This window comes from Lithobates pipiens, unplaced genomic scaffold, assembly GCF_037356315.1.
Source record: "Lithobates pipiens isolate NorthernLeopardFrog02 unplaced genomic scaffold, aLitPip1_a1.2 Scaffold_8, whole genome shotgun sequence".
Lineage (NCBI taxonomy): Eukaryota > Metazoa > Chordata > Amphibia > Anura > Ranidae > Lithobates > Lithobates pipiens.
In genome coordinates this window covers 303925128-303946163 of record NW_027507903.1, presented here as the reverse complement: position 1 = coordinate 303946163, position 21036 = coordinate 303925128, and the positions used below count along the sequence as shown (strand labels likewise).

The 21036-nt window shown below is 42.9% G+C and overlaps 1 protein-coding gene across 1 annotated transcript in view; it reads right to left on the bottom strand.

Annotated features, from left to right (window-relative positions):
• LOC143960829 (histone H2B 1.1-like) overlaps positions 1–20813 on the bottom strand; it is a 110068-nt gene extending 89255 nt beyond the window's left edge. The window contains exons 1-2 of the mRNA XM_077469768.1: positions 20735–20813; positions 18449–18499 (exon numbers count right to left, since the gene is read on the bottom strand). Of these exons, the coding sequence (XP_077325894.1) occupies positions 18449–18499; positions 20735–20764 (81 nt within the window). The 5' untranslated portion in view covers positions 20765–20813. The remainder of the gene's footprint in view (positions 1–18448; positions 18500–20734) is intronic.
• Positions 20814–21036: the final 223 nt, after the last annotated feature.

The following is a 21036-nucleotide window of genomic DNA, read 5'->3' as shown; positions in this document are numbered from 1 at the left end:
TTTTGCAACTGTATTTCGTACAATCCCTTTACCCTTTCTACCCAACCAAATAAAGCAACTAAAAGGGATAATTAATGCATTTATTTGACAACAAAAAAAAACAGACTCAAGAAAACATTCTCCTATCCCCAGTACAAAATGGAGGAATGGAGTCCCCAACATACAGGTATACTACAGGGCAGTGATAACGGACCAATTAAGAGTGGTGGTCACCTACTTCTAATAAAACATGGACCCAAATTGAATCCAAGGCCCTTCATGCCAACATAAAACTCACCCTGACGGCTGCCTTACTCACCTTGAAGCCACAATATCATTTCCTACACTCTATAACAGCGGCCCTGCGGGTGTGGACAGCCTCTACACATAGAACCAAGGGATTACCTAAATCCATTCTCTCCAGACTCCCCATCCAAGCAATGGAACTGATACCAACGGACCTGCCTCTCAAAACTTGGACACAAAAAGGAATCACCAATTGTTTTGTACCTAAGAATTTGATCAATCCTCTCTCTACTATACATCCTAGACAACGATACTCCAATAGCTAACATTTTGAAATTCTATGATACCCCTGTTTCCAACAGTAAAAGGAATATCATAGATATACAGATTACTGACAACACAGCCTGCAGACCAATCTTCATCATCCATCTATTTCTGGTCATCCTTTACACACTCCTCACCACCTCCTTCAGTGTGGTACAAAGCCTTGACCCTTCCTCTTCAAGAGTCACACTGTATCTCCCACTGGGAATCCGTACAAAAATTGTTCCACAAGTGGTACTTCACCCTAGCCAGACTGGCTACAATCTACCCATCCACTTCTCCTCAATGCTGGAGGAATTGCACCGAAAAAGTAACATTGCGGCACATATGGTGGGATTGCCCTAACATTCAAAGATACTGGCAAGAAGTCTCTCCTCAGTTTGCAAAGTCCCCTCAGCTCTAACCCCACTGGATCTTCTTCTGGGTATCAATATCCCCAGCTGGCAGAAACGTTTCAGCACTATCGAAGATTTGGAAATCACCACAATCTCCCACTAGGTCAGATCTTATTATACTGTTGAACAACCACTTCCAATTGGCGTTCTCTTTTGCCAAAGCTAACCTAACTACCGCAACTTTCTATCAAGACTGGGAACTCTGGATTGTTGACCCACGAAGCACAGCACTATAAAACACAATTTCCTAACAGAATTGATCCCTTTGTCCTACCTACTTTCAATCTGAGACATGGAGTCATCCTCCTAAATCAAGTACACACACAACTTAAGCATCCCTCAACTCTGCATCGGTTACGCTACGCCATCCTTCTGCTTGGCACAACTCAAGTGAGGAACTGTCACCTCAAAGTGTATATTTAGCTAGCAGGGCTCTGTTTTTTCCTTGGTTCTCAGTTATGCATTCCAATGCTATTCTATGATTTACAGGTTGCCTAAGTTTGAACATGCGATTGTTGGAGGGGTTGCTTCCCACCAGACGGCACAGTGAGTGCCCAAATTGGGGTACCGGGGTGTGGAGACAACTTTGATACTAACAGAAAAGCACCAACGGCACAACCAGTTCTTAAAGTTTCATCACAACACCTCTTATCTAAATGTTACCTTTGATGTAAGTCATTAATGTAGGCTATAATACCCAGTATGAAATACTGTTGATATACTATCTCTTTCAACCTTCTGTATTGTTGCTCTGTGAAAAACCCAATAAAAACCTTTGATTAAAATGTAACTGCCTACTCACTCCCAAACTGTCATTTGAAGTAGTATTCTACACAGTTTTTTATTGTGCACTAAAAAAAAAAGTGCATTCTATGCATCCAAAAATATAGAAAATGTACCAAATCAAATCATTATTCAACCAAAAAAATTATGTCAAAGCAATAAATCCAAGGCCAATAATAAATAACATGTTATCTCCTCTGATTCCGCAACATGTCTGGTTGACGAACGACCGTTCAGAAACTAACTGAAAGGCACGAAATTGAAAAGTGTGAACTTAAAAGCGCTAAATGAAAAACGTGAAAAGAAAAGTGTGAATCAACACTCACCAAACTTCTACTAACACAAAATTATCAGAAGGAGCCCAAAGAGTGACACTAAAGAGCTGAAAAACCATGTAGGACGTCTAGTACGTCACTACGTTCGTAACTGTTGGCCAACATTTGTGTGACCGTGTGTATGTAAGACAAGTTTGAACCAACACCCTTCTGACAAAATTTGTTGTCGGAAAGTCCGACCGTGTGTACGAGGCATAAGGCTCACGCCAAAATGTGTCAGCTGTTTGCTTTTTTTTTTCAAATAGTTTTTTTATTGAGTTTTAAAATAAATCAGAGCATACAGTGATGTTCAACAATACAAAAACAGTTATTATTACTTATTGTTAATGGAGCCTCTATATAATAAATCTTGTCTCAAAACAAGGAGATAATCAAATAATGGCAATGAGTCTCATGATGTTCTTATGTACACCCAAGAAAGGTGAGTGCACACTCCCTGCCCCACCAATACCCCTACTGGGTACTTGCTGTATCAGTGGGGCTAAAATCCGCCGCTCACCTCCCACGCCTACCTCATGTCATACAACCGACCCTATAAGCTATTTATGCGCATTACATACACCGTGACAGAAATATTAAAAAAAACAGAGTTCTGCATATGAAAAAAAACTGTGGCAATTTACTCACATTAGTCATTTTTTATACCATTCTTTCCAACATTTCCATCTCTTATCAAATAATAAGCAAGCGTTATTCCTAATTGCTAACATTCTCTCAAAGTGAAAATTAAGATTCACTTGTGCTACCACTTCTGATGGGTTGGGGGAGAATTTACTTCTCCAATTGCTAGCTATCACTAGCTTAGCCATGTTCAGTAGGTGGACCAGTACTCTTCCGTACTGTGGTGGGTATTCATCTATTCCCAGAAGAAGGATGGCTAGTGCAGGTTCAGGAGCTTTCAAAATTCCCGTAATTTTTGATGCTATACTGAATATTTTTCTCCAATAGCTAGAGAGGTTTTTGCAATTCCAGAAGATATGGTAAATCATGCCCGGATTACCACAGTCTCTCCAGCATAAAGAGGAGTGTGTTGGATACATCAAGTTGGTTTGGTGTCCTGTACCATCTCACCAAGACTCGCCAAGACTTTTTGTGCTAGTTCCCAGAGCTGTGTATAACTGCCATATTGCTGGGTGTATGCATACACGGGGTGGAGGGCATTTAGAAAAAAATGAGATAAATTGCTTGTGTAAATGTGCACTGTTGCCAGGAAGGTCATATTTCTTCTGTAATAGATTAAATGGTATAGGGCAATCCCACTCTATCAATTCGTCTACCCAGAGTAGTCCTTTCTCTTTCCATTTGGTGAAGGATCTGTAAGGGAGGAGGGTGTTTAGTGTTTCCACTGGAATTCTGATGGGGGGTGACAATTTGTATGGGCAATTAAAATCTCCATGCAAATATTGATGCTTGTGTGGTGGGGGGGAAGCTTGTTAATGTTGGACGGCTTCCAGCTATCAGCCAGAAGTAAGTGCCCTATATTAGATACCTTGGATAATGCCAATTCCATGCTCACCCAGTGTGGTGCATTCTGCGTTTTAAACCCTTGTTTGAGTTGATTTAAGAGATTGGGCCAGTAGTAGTCTTTGATATCTGGCATTCCTATTCCACCTGTTTTCCTGTGCTGAATGAGGTGAGCATGAGGGCAACGTGCTCTTTTCCCCTGCCACACATATTGTCTGAGCAGTTTTTGGAGTTCATTAAGTTCTGCTGCCTTGAATGGGACTGGGATTGTGCGAAAAATTTACTACATTTTCGTAAGGGCTAACATCTTAAAGGCTGATATCCTTCCGACCCAGGAGACCTCTGTTTTTGATAATCGAGCCAGAAGAGCTTGAATATCGCTTATAAGCGGTTTGGCATTTGCCTCCGCTATTTGGGAAACTTTAGCTGTAATTGTAGTGCCTAAGTAAGTAATTGATTATTTCGCCCAACTCTACGGAAGTTGTTGTTCAAAGTGGTTGCGAGTGTGTGAGTTCAAGCCTAGATCCAGAATAACCGATTTATTAAAGTTTACTTTATAATATGAAATATTACTGAATGTGCGGAGGACTTCATGTGCAAAGGGGAGCGACACTAACGGATTAGATAAAAGTAAAATAACATCATCCGCAAATAAATGTATTATATGCGAAGTTTGATTAATTTTAAAGCCTGAGATGTGGGGGTGTGACCTAATAGTTTTCGTCAAGGGTTCCATCATTAGGTTAAAGATGGACGGTGATAACGGGCACCCTTGGCGGGTTCCATTTGTGATCCTGAATTTTTTCAATATTAATCCAGACGTAAGAACTTGAGCTGTTGGGCTGGAATATAGGGCCAAAATAGCAGATAGAATTTGGTCTTTAAAGCCAAACTTATGGAGAACTTTTTCCATATATTCCCAATGTATTCAGTCGAACGCCTTCTCTGCCTCCAAAGAAAGGAGCAGAGAAGGCGTTCTTTTGGAAGCAGCTAAATGAGTGATGTTAATAAGGCGTCTTGTGGCATCTGTGGCTTGTCAGCCTTTGGTAAAGCCTGTTTGGTCCCGGTTAATTAGGGATGGTAGGATGTCATACAGCCTAGTGGCTAGTGTCTTAGCATATAATTTTATATCGGTGTATAGAAGGGATATTGGGCGAAAATTAGCTGGCACGTCTGGGTTTTTACCTGGTTTGGGAAGGGTGATTATATAGGCTTTTAACATCTCCTCTGGTACTTTACCTGTAGTCATTATTTTATTGAATAATATAGTTAAATTGGGAAGTAGTATTTGTCTAAATATTTTATAATATGCATTGGTTAGGCCATCTGGACCAGGGTCTTTATCTGGGGGCGATGATAGGATTGTCTTTTCTATTTCCGCTGGAGTGAACGGGGCATTCAGTGAGTCTAATTGACTATCTGATAGAGTTGGGAGTTTTAGTTGGGACAACAATTGTTCTATGCCTTCCGATAGGGGTTGGGGCGTGTCGCTATCTGAGTTTAAATTGTATAGTGCTGAGTAATAGTCTGCAAACGCATCGGTTATTTCTTGTGGGTTTATTAGCTTAGATGCCGTAACGGGGTGAAAGATGTGAGCTATTCTAGTCCTAGTTCTTTGAACTTTCAGCCTGTTAGCTAGCAGTTTACCCGCCTTATTATTATTTGCATAGTAATTGAGTTTCAGTTTCCTCAAGTAATGATCGTGTTGAGTACACAGCATTTCTCTTAATTTATTTCTTAAGTCAGACAGGGTGGATGCTAAAGATAGGGATGGGGCATAATTGATTTTGTGTTTCCGGTGTTTGAATGTTATTAAGGAGCTCTGAGAGTGTGGATGAGTATTTTCGTTTCAACCTAGCATTGATTTTAATAAGGATGCCCCTCATAAACGCCTTGTGAGCGTTCCAATTGGTGAATGTACTAGTCGCCTCATCGGTATTAAGTATAAAAAAAAATTCTAAGTTTTGGGAGATTTCTCTGTGGTACTCCGGGTCTTGTATCATTCTATTGTTACACCTCCAGATACAGGATGTTGCATAGGAACTCCCCCCCTCAATCTGGACCGAAATTGGAGCATGGTCAGACCAAGTTATTCCCATGATTTCAGAGTTGGAGATCCTCTGCAACAATACCTTATCCACCAGAAACATGTCTATTCTTGAATATGAGTTGTGTCTGGGAGAATAAAAGGTATATGATTTATCGTTGGCGTTTTTACACCTCCACACATCAAAGAGCTCTTCCCTGGCGACAGAGGTCCCCTAATTGGGGATAATGTCTCCTCGTCAGCGAAGAGGTGTAAATCTTACCGTCCATAATTGTGTTAAAATCCCCACATATTAGTATGTTCCCCTCTCGCACCTGCTGGATTTTATTTATGATTTTTCGAATTAATTTAATTTGGTGCGAGTTTGGAACATACACATTAGTTAAGGTTACAGGCAGGTTATCAATAGTGCAAACTAAAATTATGAAACGACCCTCCGGTTCAACCACTGACCGCTTTAGAACAAAAGGTATCGTGTCCCTTATAGCCAACATCACTCCTCTCTTCTTCCCCTGAGCAGCGGCTTGGAAAATCTGTGGAAAGTTCGGGTGGGAACATTTCGGAGTATTTAAAACGTGAAAGTGGGTTTCCTGTATAGCCAAAATGTCTGCTTTATGAGAGATAGCTTCCTTCCAAATTGATCTCCTCTTGGTAGGATGGTTTAGGCCTCCAGCACTCCAAACCCATTCCGGGCTGATCATTTGTGTCTGGATGAGGATTTGTGTTGCGGCATGACTTTCCAGTCTGGTAGTATCTTCCCAGTAGTGGGTTGGTGATGTGGGGTTGTGAGCGATTCCTGGTTTTGTTCCGGAATCAAAATTTGCCAGTTGTTTAAAAGCTTGATCCCCTCGTCCAAGGAGTTGATCGTGTAATTGGAGCCTTTGTAAGAAATAATGAGCTTAGCTGGATGTTTCCATCTGTAAATCAGCTTATTGTTTCTCAAAGATTTTGTGAGAGTCGCCATGTCATGACGTTGCTGGAGTGTGTGCCGCGACAGGTCTGGCAAAACTTGGATATTGGCAGCCTGGGCCGGCAAGTTCTCTGTTCTGCGAAAGGCTTATAGGATTTTTTCTTTAGCTTGGAAAAAGTGTATTCTGAGCAACACATCCCTGGGTACCTCTTGGGGAAGAAATGCATTTTTTGGAACTCTGTAGATCCTATCAATCATGAGATCCGTTTGAGTGAGGGATGGAACCACTGTGTGAAACATATCCTTTACAAACTGTGAGAGTTGTTGTGCAGCTATAGATTCAGGAATTCCTCTGAGTTTTAGGTTATTTCTGCGTGAACAGTCTTCGAGGTCTGCCAGCTTGGTAAGTATTTTTGAGATCGTTTGTTGTTGAGCTGAATGTGAGTCCACAAGAGTGTTGAAAGAGGACGTAACTTCACACATGCGCGTTTCAACCTGGTGCACTCTGTCCCCCATATCCTTTATTTCCTTTCTGCATTGCTGTATACAGGCTATCATATCTGATTGAATAAATGAACGTAAAGAGAGCAGCATCTCTTTCATGGTACTGTCCAAGAGTGGCTGACCTGTGGTGGGAAATTGAGCCATGGGATCAGTTTGTGCTCTAGCATAGGGCTCCTGGTAATGTGCACCGCTCACCTCCATTTCTAATGTGGGATCAGGGAAACCCTGTTGTGTTTTATTATCCAGCCTGGGCTTTGATTTCACTGGACTCCTCGTTTGAGGTGATCCAGAAGGAGAAGAGGCTGTGCTGGAGTCGGTGTGCTCTAGTGTGCCCTGTATCCCCTCCATACACCGTGAAATACTTTGTAGCTCCGCAGAGCTTACCTGTGCTGCCTCGTCATGCTTTGTAGCAACGTGTCTTCCGTCGCCATATTGCTGAGGGCCACGCTGCATCGCTGGGAAGAAGTGCGGTAGTTTTGCCGCCTGTGGTTGTTCGGGCTGCCTCTTCCCCATGCATGGACGGTCCTGGGGTACCTCTGCGGGCAGTAGAGGTGGATGCCGCTTGTAGTGCTTCCTATAGCCGCCGTTTGATTACGAATTCCCCCAGCGTCGAACGGAGCTAACTCCTAATCTCGTTCAGCGGTCGCCATGCCCCCTAGCTGTTTGCTTTTTAATGTGCATATGTAGTCAATACATTTTTGTAACTTCTCTCTTTTATATACTGGTTGGATCACCAGGTGAAAATAAAATAGAAAAAAAAAAAAGAAAATGAATGCACCCACCACATCTAAATGTATATTGTATAGCCTGGGTGTATAACCAGAGTCGCACAAGCAGTGAAAAACCTTGGTAGGAAATCAACTACTCCCAGGATTACGATGCTTAAAATGAAAGACTTCTTCTAACCCTTTGTGTTTATTTATTGTACAGTACATGTTTTTTTTAACAGTTAACGTTTTATTTAGAAAAATATATAAAAGGTGACATTGACACAGTACATGGACCAACAGATACATGTAGTAAGTCACAAGGTCTGAGTTGACAATATAGCTACAGCTAGCAGACATTCATTCGGGCATATGATAAGAATGATCAATTTAAACATATCAGTATTCATAATCCTGGTAGCAATTACAGAATTACAGTGGGAAAAGGGAGGGGGGGGGGTTCGGGGAGGGAGAAAAGAAAGGGGGAACGGTAGGGGCGAGGGGGGGTAGAGGGATCCCACATTAGAGTAACATTACCAGCTGCAGCCATGGGGCATTATTTAAGGGAGCCCAAGCACCGGGGGTTCACCCGTTTCCCCCAAGGCTCCTAGCCATATGCATCGACCCATTGAGACCAGACCTTATCAAATTTTTTAGGGCAATTTCTACTCTCGTATGTTAGCTTGTACAGAGGCAGGACAGAGTTTATCGTGGCTGTCCACATATGTTGCGTGGGGGGACCGGACTGCTTCCATCTGAGGCGAATCTCCCATCTGGCATAGTACAGTGCGTAAAACAAAAACAATTTCTCATGTCTAGACGCTTCAATATTTTCCATACTGCCTAATAATACCAGGGCCGGATCCAGTCCGAGGGACCAGTCCCCAAATGCGTCCAGGGCACCCATGACCCCCTCCCAGTATGGACGCAGCACAGGGCACGACCATACCATGTGGAAAAAGGTATCGGGGGACACACCACATCAGGAGCAAAGATCACTCGTTCCGGGATATATGTTGGCCAATCACACAGGGGTATAATATGCCCTATGTAGGAATTTGGTTTGAATGAAACGGTCCTTTACTGAAATCATTTTTGTGGTGTACTCAGACACTATGTCTTCCCAACTGTCATCTGTCAGCCCCGGGATGTCAGCCCTCCATTTATTAAGGACCTTTGTCAGAGATGTCATGTATGCAATGGAGAGATAGAAATATAGGGAGGACAAGGGTTTGTCCATTACCTTAGCAATGAGCAGTCGTTCGATTGCGTCGGTCTGTAGGGTCAAAGGGCCGGGGAACTGGGCTTCTGTTGCATGTTTGAGTTGATAGTATCTAAACTACATGAAGGTAGAGAGGAGAAAGACCCATTGGTGTAAATATGTTTAACGGTAAGTACCCCCCTGACCGCCCACAACTGAGGGTCCGGGAGCCCGTGGAGGTGCGGCAGTGAGGGGTTTCCCCAAAGGGGCGTGTGGGGGGAAATGGTAGAATCTGACTTGTAGATGGCTCTCGCCCTGCGCCACACCTGTATGGTTGTGCGCATTAGATTTGTTATGATGGGGTGGGCCCTGGGCCCTCTGTAGGGTAAATTAGTTAACGCTGCGTAAGATCCCAAGATGGCCGCCTCAAGGGCCACCGCCGGGTTCTGCCTGGGCTGGTCAAACCACCACTGGACGGTGGTGGTTTGAAATTAAACCAAAACTGCCGCCCAGAAGTATAGTTGGAAGTGGGGCAGCGCCAGGCCCCCCCGGGACAGGGGAAGCTGGAGCACCCACCTCGCCAGTCTCGGGGTTCTCCCAGCCCAGACAAAGGTAGAAACAACAGAGTCCAGTTTCTGAAAAAAGGTTCTGGGGATGAGGCATGGAGTGTTCCTAAAGAAATATGTGAACTTGGGAAGATAAATCATTTTTATTAGATTCACTCTGCCCACAGGGGACAGTGGCAGGGTCCTTCATAGCTGGCATTTCTTATTGAGTTGGGTCTGGAGGGGGGAAAGATTGTCATCCATTTATGCCCGGGGGGATTCCCTGACAACTACCCCAAGATATTTAAATTCTTACATCCATTGGAGTGGTGTGTTAGTAGCTGCCCTGGGATTCAAATGGTTAAGGGAGAAAAGGACCGACTTATTCCAATTAACTCAAACCCCTGAGTATTTCCCGAACTGGTTAATGATCTTGAGCGCAGAGGATAGAGAGGAGCCAGCATATGCTAGGTACAACAGGGTGTCGTCCGCATACAATGGCATTTTTTCCTGGAGTACTATAACCTGTATGCCCTTAACTCGTTGATTTTGACGTAAGAGGATCGCCATGGGCTCAATTGCCAAGGCAAAAAGTCCTGGGGACAAGGGGCATTCCTGCCTGGTACCCCTTTGCAGCCTAAACGGGGGGGACAGTAGGCCATTAACTCTTATCTGGGCAGATGGATCTCTGTAGAGAAGCTGGATCCAGGAGATGAACCTGGGTCCAAATCCAAAACACTCCAGCACCTCCTAGAGGAAAAGCCACTCGACTGAGTCGAATGCCTTTTCAGCATCAAGCGTAGCCACCACTCCCGCCCCCTCTCCCGCTGCCAAGTCAATATGGGTAAATAGCCTACGGATATTAATGTCCGTTCCTCTGCCCGGCATAAAACCAGACTACATTCCTCACCTTCGTGTCAAACTGCTGCTTCTTTGTGCCCTCTATGCCAGCATCCGAGACCCTCCCTTACCCACCGCTATTGGTCCTGCCGGGTCATCTCCTCATTCTGGGATGGAATTTTGGCTTTTATCTTCAAGATAACACTCCTGAAACTCCCCAAGGACCCGCTACTCCTTATCTTTGGGTATTGGGACCCCAAACTGCTCCTCTGGTCGGCTACCCCCACACCTCTGGGCAAGGAGTGGGCCTTGCTCTGCTTGTTACTCGCTAGGAGAACCATCCTAGCCAACTGGACAACCACGACTAAACCCTCTGTTCCACAAGTAGACAGAGAACTTATGCATCTCCTCTTTCGGGACAAATTGAATACTTGCTTTCTTCACGCCAAAGCCAAACTACGTTTTCACAACAGATGGGGCTTCTATATGGCATCTAGACTCACCCCACAGGAACGAGCCCACCTTGAGGACCACTCCTTCATCCATAAGGGACACGCGCCAACGGTGATAATCGCTGCAACCTGAAACCGTACCAAGCGGGTCTCTGTGCTCCTGACTCTCTCCCCCCCCACACAGGGACTTTTCACCTTCCATGGACAGCCGGGTTCTGTGCAGCACCTCCCCCCCCCCCCCACTAAGCAATGAACTGCACCTGCTACTGACCACTCCCCCCCCCCCCCCACGGTTATTTTATTTCATATTTATTTTATTTCATATTCAGTATATACTTTATATTATCCTGTAGTTCGCTTTTATAAAACACACCAGGTTACCTTCTGACCTCCAGATCCATCCAGTTGAAGCTTCCCCTTCTCCCTTCTTCGGGGAGAAGGATTAGTCTTCCCTTAAGCTATGTACACACTGTTTAGTTACTACCAAACCCTAAGCTGTATGATTGTTTTCACTCGATCTTTCTATTTCAATGAGAAAAATTTTCGTCTTTGTATTATGTACAATTTGTTCTATGCCTTTTTTCAATAAAATTTTATTAAAAAAAAAAAAAAAAAACAGACTGATCTGGGTGGACCAACGCCGTGATCACCCCATTCAGCCTGGTCGCCAGGATTTTGGCCAGTAGTTTGGCATCTACGTCAATCAGAGAGATCGGGCGATAGGACTTGCAGAGTTCAGGGTCTTTGCCCAGTTTAGGAATGACCACTATTACCACCTCTGACATGGAGACCGGGAGTGCCCCATCCCTTAGTGAGGTGAGGAGCATGGAGTGAAGCTTAGGAGCTAAATCCTTTGCATACATTTGGTAGAATTCTGTGGGGAATCCGTCCGGATCCGGTGTTTCCCAGCCTAGAAAGATGAGATAGCCCGGTGTACCTCCTTGAGGGTGATGGGGGAGTCAAGTTGGTCTCTGTACATTTCAGTCAGGACAGGGAAGTCTACATCTGAGAGGTATATGTGAAGATCCTCCATAGAATAGTCAACCCGAGTGGAGTATAGATCAGCATAGTAAGACGCAAAGCCCTCGTTAACCTCCCTGGCGGTAATCCCGAGTCTGGCTCGGGTTAGGAATTTAGTAGTAGGAGCGGTAACCCCGAGCCAGACTCGGGATTGCTTCGCTGGATGCAGGGGAGGACACAGTGAGACTTACTTACCTTGTCCCCTGGATCCAGCGATGTCCTCCGCGCTGTGTGATTGAGCTGTCCTCCGCTCGATTCACAGCGCCGAATGCCGCCGAGCTCCGTTCCCTGCGGCGTTACGGCGCACGGGAGCGGAGAATGGCGGCAAATTCAAAAAAGTAAAAAGACACAAAACACACACAGCACTGTAATCTTACAGATTGCAGTGCTGTATTAAAAAGTTACACACCCCCCTTTGTCCCTAGTGTTCTGTGCAATGCCCTGCATGCACTTTTATATTATAAATACTGTTTTTTCTGCCTGGAATTTGGAGATTGTCCATAGCAACCAAAACGTGTCCCCTTTTCAGTGTTTTAGGCTTTGATTACATTATTGAATAATTTTTATTATTCTTTATTATATTATAAACTTTATCATACCCGGGATGTCTGCTAGACTCTGGTTTGAAGAGATTTAAGAGCGTTATTCCTAAGAATTACAGGACTACAATATAAAACGCCAAATTTCCATGCAAAATAATTGTACCGCTTTCAGCACCTAATTCCAGACTGAATCATACCGCCAGGGAGGTTAATCGCCCTGGAGGAGGTCTGTCTGACCCCATCTCTGCCGACCAACAAGGGGACACTCATGGAGTCCGACTGTTCCCCAGCCAGCCACACCAGTAGAAGGAGAAGTGATGCGTGGTCGGATATCCCCCTCGGAAGGATAGATACCTGCTGAACCCTGGGCAGTAAGGATCTACCCGCAAACATAAGGTCAATGCGTGAGAGAGTTCTGTGGGTGGCAGAATGGCAGGTGAAAGACCTGTCCAAGGGATGCCGCCACCTCCACAGGTCCATCAGCCCATATGTCTCCACCCAGACTGACAAGTCTGAGGTGGATCCACCTGAGGATTGAAAGCGATCGAGCCCAGGGTTTGGCGTCATGTTAAAGTCCCCCATGTACAGCAGATTATCAGTACCATAGTTAGCTAAAAGAGGGTCCAGTTTATGGAGTAGTTTGATTGAGGCGGGGGGGAATATAGACTTCCACTTACACCACCTCCAGGCTCACCACCATTGCATGCATTATTATGTAGCATCCATCCGGGTCAAGCTCAAGCCCCAGAAGCCGAAATCGCAGAGACTTGTGCACCAATATGCTACCCCCCCCCCCTAGAAAAATTAGAGTATGTTGAGTGATAGTGATGACCAACCAAGGGTTTCTTTAAGCTAAGGACCTTCCTACCCACCATGTGGGTTTCCTGGAGGACACAGACGTGAGGGTTGTGTGATTTTAGAAACTGGAACACCAGTGACTGTTTCACAGGGGCGTTAAGGCCCCTGGCATTCCATGAAACTATCGTTAACAATGCCATTCAGATACCCAGTATAGCAGTAATGAAGAGCATTCAGGGGATAAGCCCGACCCGGATGGATTGAAAAAATCGGACAGTCACATTGTACACCTGATGGGTTTACTTCCTCTTTGATTCCCTGCAAAGATAAAGCATAATGGACTACTATGCATCACATAGTAGTCCATTATGTGTCACTTACCTGACACAGGAGCCAGCGATGTCACCGCTGTCCCCTGTAGTCCGGAGCATCCATCTTCTTGGTGGGTCTCCATGGGTCTCGCTGAGCCTCCGCTGTCATTCGACGAAGCCATGATGACGTGACTCCCGCGCATGCGCATGGGAGCCGCCACTCGCGGCATATCGGCGTTGACAGAGGCGCGCTCAGTGCGCCTGCTCGCCGCTGTCTAAGGTGCATGCATCGTAGACATCGTAGACATCGGTGCCTGCATTTTGGCAAATATCTCCTAAACCGTGTAGGTTTAGGATATATTTCTTGGACCTACAGGTAAGCCTTAATCTAGGCTTACCTGTAGGTCAAAGTTGGTTGTAAGGGTTTACAACCACTTTAAGGGGCAATACAATTGCAGGCCCATTAGACTGTGTCACATATACATATGCATAGTAAGCAGTAAAACTTAAACTAAAACAACAACAAAACAACCCCCCCCCGCCAGCCCCCCCCAAAACTGTGGGTGGCATTTCTTCCCAAAAACAGCATGACAAGCAGCCATGCTTTAGAGGTAACGTGTGAACAAGGCTTACTTTACATAAGTCTGCTGACCCATAACAGCTAGGGTCGTCCGGATATAAAATTTGGTGCTGGTCTCCCAGCAAGCTGGGGGTACAAAACTTAGTGCATATGTGCAAAAGATTCCTGAGAAGAACAAATAAAAACCAAAAGAAAAAAAACACAGAAGGGTAATCATCAGAACTTCCGGCTAGGATAAATTGGTCCTCTGTAAATGACATGAGGGGGAAAGGGGATTTCAGGCAAGTAGGGTATCCAGGGTTCCCCACAACAGAAAGGTGTCAGATGGCGAGTCCCTCTCCCTTCTAGTGCCGAGGGGGGGAAGGGGTCAAGGGGGGATAGGATTGGCACTTCCATCATAGTCTCCTGAGGGAGGAGTAGAACCAGACATCAAAGAAGGCCAGGAAGTCACAGTTGTATGCTCAAATTGTAAAAGTAGGTTATAGGAATTACTGATAGTATACTTGCTTCAGCTCACGTGGATCGTGTCGAACCAGGAGGACGCCTCCTCAGGTGACATAAAGAATCTCACTCGCTCTCCATCTTGGACTCGGAGTCTGGCGGGGAAAAGCATGCTGTACTGCAGATTTTTGGCAGGAGCGTAGATGGTCAAATGATTTCCTCTGTTGCTGTGTCTCGATCGAATAGTCCGGAAAGAGAAAGAGCTTAGCATTGTCAAGCTTAAGGTCTCCCACACATCTGGCTTCCCTCAGAATAAGGTCTCCATCCTGATAATTCAGCAGTTTAAAGATATATGTACGCGGGGGAGCCCCCTGTGGACCTCTAACCGTGGGGATCCTATGGGCTCGATCCACTACGAAGTGAGGGGAGAAGTGGGCACGAGGCAAGAGTGAGCACAACAGCCACTCTGTAAACATGGTGGTGTCATTCCCCTCAGCCCCCTCAGGCAGACCAATGATACACAGATTGTTGCGTCTGCTGCAATTTTCAGCATCCTCAGCATGGGAGTCTAGATGCTTGACCCTGATCTTTAATGAGTGAAGGTCCCTCTGCACATCCTCAACAGCAGACACACGGTGTTCCACCTCAGCCATTCTGCCCTTAAATGCATCAATGTCCCTCCTGATCAGGCCCAGTTCAATATACACACTGTCTATTTTCTCTGTAAGGGCCGTTTTGCACCCATTAATAGCTTCCAGGAGAGCTGTGGGTTCAGGGGGAGCCTGAGGAGCTGCAGCCTCGTGACTCACCTCCTCTCCCTGTGCTGACTTGCGATGGGGACAGCTTTGGCCGTCTCCACAGTGTGCTGTGCGGTCCTGGGATTCTTATGGCTCTTTCAGTGCACTGTACCCCCTCTTTTGGGTCTGGGCATGAACAGGCACTTCAAGGGGACCCAACAAGGCTGGCGTGGCGGCGGATAGGCTCCCAGCACCACAGGATTGCGGGATTATTGATCCGGATGGCGGAGCAGAGTTAAAACACATCCGATCCGGTCACCATCTTGGACACTCCCCCTACAGTACATGTTTAAACTCAGCAGCAGTAGCTTCTTTGTAACCAAGTATAGAGAACACACTACAAATGGCTACCATAGCTTTTGGGCTGCCCAGTGACATATTTTCATATTTAATACAGTGCCATTTGGAATAGCAAATGCAGCTTGCCCCTACAGTACAGAGGTGTTATGAGACCGGATCACAAAGCACAGGACAATATAACTGATTAATGAACGCAATTATTTATATAAAAAATGGTATTTCATTCAGTTAGGACTAAAGAGTTCAATTTACCATCATTATCACAAATGAAATTTGTCACTCTAATGGGACACAGTGGAGTTGATTAACTAGATGCAAATCATAGGCAAGGAAAATAAAATCAAACAATATTTTTGCTTGCACTTGATTGGATGATGAAAGTCAGCAGAGCTTCATCAAATTCACAAAGATAAGGGAAACCTTGCTTGCAAACTAAAAAATTTAGCAACCTATTTGCCTTTAGTAAACTAACCCCAGTATGTTAACTTCATAGGTTAGGATAGCTCGTACATTCATTACAACAGCATTGAATGTCAAATACCCAAGCAGGAAATGTAATTATTTTTGAGCCAGGATAATTGTTTTTCACACAAGCATCATTTAATACTGGCAACTTTATCATTGTTCTGTTTGTTTCTTACATGTTTGCCAAATTTATTGGAAGTGGATACAGTGTAGCTGTACTAAATGTGTTGACTATAATAACCTGTCTTATGATACAACCCACTGTGCATTCACCTTATTTGGAAAGGAGGCCTCAGGTCCTTAGAACAGACACCTTTAGATGCCTGCAGGCATCTGAAAATTACTCCCAAATTACCTGTGAATCCCCAAAATGAGAACTGATATACTTGCACTTTGGTTCCCCTCCTCCTTCCTCCATTGACCTATTGGCCAGCAGAGTTGGGTGAAAAGTTCATTGCCTGTTCACCTCTTCAACGAACACCCAAATTGTAGGGAGCTCAGCAGGATGTGATGCACAGTGCATTCTAGGGCCCTAATTGGATGAAGCAATGCACCTTATCGCTGTTCAGGTGCAAGGCTTTGCCCAGTCAGGGCACAGAGCACAGTCAGAGCCATTATTGGACAAAGTCATCATGACTTTGCCCATTCATGGCTCAGTGCTCATACCTCTGCAGACAAAACCGCAGACTTTTGTCCGAAGGGCGTTGGCCCCAAACTTGTCTTGCATACAGACAGCACACAATTGTCAGCCAACAAACACGAATGTAGTGACGTAGTACGTGTTTTCTCAGCTCTTTAGCGCCACCCTTTGGGCTCCTTCTACTAATTTCGTGTTAGTATAATTTTGATGAGTGTTGATTCATGCTTTTCATTTTGCGCTTTTCATTTCGTGCTTTTCAGTTTGTACTTTTCATGTCACACTTTTCAGTTTTTCAGCTTCATTATTATCCCATAAAGAAGAAGAGAATGTGCACTACATTTCAAAATGTTATAATTTGCCACGTCACGAATGTTAATTCTCCTTTACGATCGCTAGTTTACAAGACCGACCGCTTCTGGCTAGTCCTTGCTTCCGAGCATGCACGCTTAGAAAATCCGACAACATTCCTTTGTTCGCAGAAATTTTTAAAGCCTGCCATTCAACATTTGTCCACGGAAAATCCCACAATTCTCCAATGGAGCGTCAAAGGGTCGTATTTTCCAACAACAGCCTGTCATCCTACAATTTCCGTCGGCCACAGTGCACTTTGTTAAAGGAATTTTTTTTGTTGTTCTTAAAGGGGCCGTTTTAAATGTATAATTATTTTTATTTTTTTACTACAGGAGGGGGGGGGGGGGCACCCAGGCACCCCCTATGGATGGGCCACCACTCTTTAGATCACCTTGCTCCTTATGATGACACCACAGATAAAATCAACAGGTACCTGTTCAGTTTCCAAACCAAGCTGCTATAGTTGTCCTAGGACAGTGATGGCGAACCTTGGTACTCCAGTAGTTTTAGAAATACATTTCCCATGATGCTCAACTACACTGCAGAGTGCATGAGAATTATGGGAAATGTCGTTTCAAAACATCTGGGGTGCCAAGGTTCGCCATTGCTGTTCCTAGGACATCCTAAGTCAGTCGGGTAAGTTTACTAAAGGCAAAAAGACTATTAACCTTGTGAGGGAAGTTGCCCTTTGCAAAGGAATTTTCCTCACAGTTCCGTGAATGACATGAAGTTTTACTGACTTCTATCATCTAATCACGTAGAAGCAAAATGCATTTTTTTCTTCCTTGGATGTGCATAAGTATTCTTTGCAAAGTAAAAAACTATACTAAGCTCTGGGGAAAATTCCCTTGCAAAGTGAACTGCCTATTTGCCATTATTAAAGCTACTTCACTGACTCTTTGGCTTATTAGTATTGAAGCTGATCAGTGCACTACTAACACACTACTAAAGGCTCGCTGTCTCAAATATGGATTAGATAAAATATTCATAGGATATAGAAAATGATTTATAATGAACTGATTCAGTAATTCTTATTCTAACTAAATAAAATACCAATGTGAAAAGATATGATATATATTTTTGTTTCCACACTTAAACTGGCCATACAAAGTTCAGAGCAAAAAAACTAAACCGACTCCCCATCTACACACTAAAGGGGATGGGGAAATCCTCCTTGCTGCGCTATTGTATTCTGACATCAGAGAGATTCCCCCACCATCTAAATACATAAATTAAGCCTATAGCCACTGAACAAGTGGCTTTTATCTAATGGAAGTCATGGATCAAAATTCAGCTGGTCCCTGCTGAGCCAAATTTCAATCCATCTCTAGCCACCTTTACTATAAAAGTGGTCTAAGGGCTAAATTATAAATATCAAGGAAAAGTTAAAAATGTCAAAAACAATAATGGTAACACATACATGCATACATATTTAAGCATGCACATGCAATTGCAGATAATATATATTTACCGGTGTATCATGCGTTTTCAGAACATCATCAACAGCACACAAGGTATTTGTCTGTAAAAGCAAAGTATAGATTGAGCATATTTACAAAAAAAAACATACACTGTCATTGCATCTAGCCAAAAATAACTACTTACATTTTATTTTTTAATATATATATATATATATATATATATATATATATATATATATATATATATATATATATATATATATATATATATATATATATATATTTTAATTTTTTTTAAACTAGATACAATTTTTAAACTTTGCTCAAATCGACATGTAACCAACATATCATACCATGCCAACTAAAAATACTGTTCTATTAGACTGTAATTACAGATTGTAAGCGACAGAAAAATAGCTAGACAAGCATAAAGTAAAAGAAAATTTAATATATTAGATTTGAGTGAACAAACTTTATTTTCAAATCAATGTATATTTATACACATGGTTAAAAAGATTGGACAGGACCTTATCATGGAAAACATGCTTAAAATATATACAGCTGTTGGAGGCATCATTACCACGCTACATTGGATGTCTGTTCACGGTATCGTGAGATCCCGGGATAGACACATATAACCTATGCCTGTTTTACCAGTGTTGGGAGACACTTTTAAATGTGGGTGCTATGTGGTTTGAATAAAATGAGAAACTTTTTTTAAAGAATTTTATTCTATGCTGTACTTCTTTTTTATTTCGAGTTTTACCTCTCTGGAGAGATCGATTGTATAGGAGTGGAGGAGAGTCGGGAGTGGCTGTTTTTGGATCTGCAAATTATTGCGCTTTGAAAAGGAAAGGAAACTTACCTGTTGGATGTCAAGATTGATTTGTTACAACAGTGGAGATTTGAGATCATCAATTATGGATCTGCAGAGTATTGTTAAGGGAGAATGCGTGTTTGCTGGTTCCTTATCACCAGCCACCAACTTTGGTGAGTGATCTTGATGATAAGCAGTGGAGGATATATCACTTGGCATGGTGTTTATATTATGCTATTTACACATGTGGGATTGAACAAGGTTTATTGAACTATTTTTGATACAAATTGTTATTTTTTTGGCACTATATTTTGGGACACTTTATGGACTTTTGTGCTTTGTTTCTTGGTTTGGTGTATATATACACAGATTTAAGTAAATGCTTGTGAAGAGTTTAGTTACCCACTCCTTTATTACATGTTGGTGTGGTTACACACCACATTCACAATTTTTCATTTTTATTTTTGTTTCTTTGTCATATTTTTTAGATATAATTACTTCTGTTATATTATTAACATTGTGAAGTATTGGATAGCTATTAAAGGATTGTGTTGTGTTTTATGTTTTTTTTTAATTTTGGATTGATTAGTATAACCCACACCTGGGCACAGAGCTGTCCTTTTTCAATTTTTTTAACTGTTGGAATAGTTTGACATATATATATATATTTTTTAAAGATGGAGAATACAGCAGGATGAGCTGAAACATATAAAGATGAGTGGGAACCCCCAAAACTACTAGGTGGACAGGGCTTAAAACCCTAAAAAATATTTGAATACAAAGACTTGCTCATCTCTCAAGGCTTGACCTATAACTACAATATAAAGTTTGAGTAGACCCAACCTTAAAATGTTACACAAGAAAAATAAACATAGTGATTTAGAGAATCTGAAGGACTGCCACTGATGGTCAAAGAAGTCTAGAATAGTTACAATCGAACAAACAAATTACATTTATTATGTTTGCAGCTTACCAATTTTTAGATGTGGTGGCTGCATTAATTTCTTTCTTTTTTTTTTTTTTCCTGGTGATTCTGTTAGCAAATTTGTAGTTTTTCAACAAAACAAGCGTCCCTACAGATGTAGCAGTTAGAGGGTTCAGGCAAACCAATTACCGCTGACAGAAGTGATTACAATGATCATCTTTTAATTATTTGTGTAAAACTTTTATCCCCAGAAGAGCAAAACTGTTTTCTGCAACTCCTTATAAAGTGTTAGCCTTTGTTAATATTTTAAGATCTGCTAGCACATCTAACACTCTCCTTCCCTCAGACTGAGAATGCTGCTGCCCAAAGGTGCTCCTTTTCTCCTTCCTCCAGAGTATGGATAATCTTATACACGAGGCGTGTTACTCACCAGGTGAAAATAGAGAGAAAATTCCTAAAAAACAAATGCAGCCACCACATCTAATGATTGATAAGCTGCAATATATTACATTTTTGTTTTTGGGTACCACTTTAACCTATCATGAAATAAGTATGTGAAAAAAATAATTTTGTGCTAATGGCTTTTGTAATTACCAATCCTTGGTCATACTGACAAACCAACATGCCAGTTCTTAGAAGTAATTCACTTGAACTCTGTAAAAAAAGGTAAAAAGAAAATAATGCATTCAACTCTACTTTCAAAGTACATTCTAACACGGGGGGTGCTCATGTTTAAAGGAAGCTATTATGTTTTGGGGTCAGAGGTCAAATGCTTCTAAAAAAAAATAAAATAAAAAAAAAAGGTGTTTTCATGTATTTGATCAGAATCTCATATTTTTCATGCAGGTGATCATTACTTAGACTGATGTCACACTTGCAACCCTTTTGCAACAATC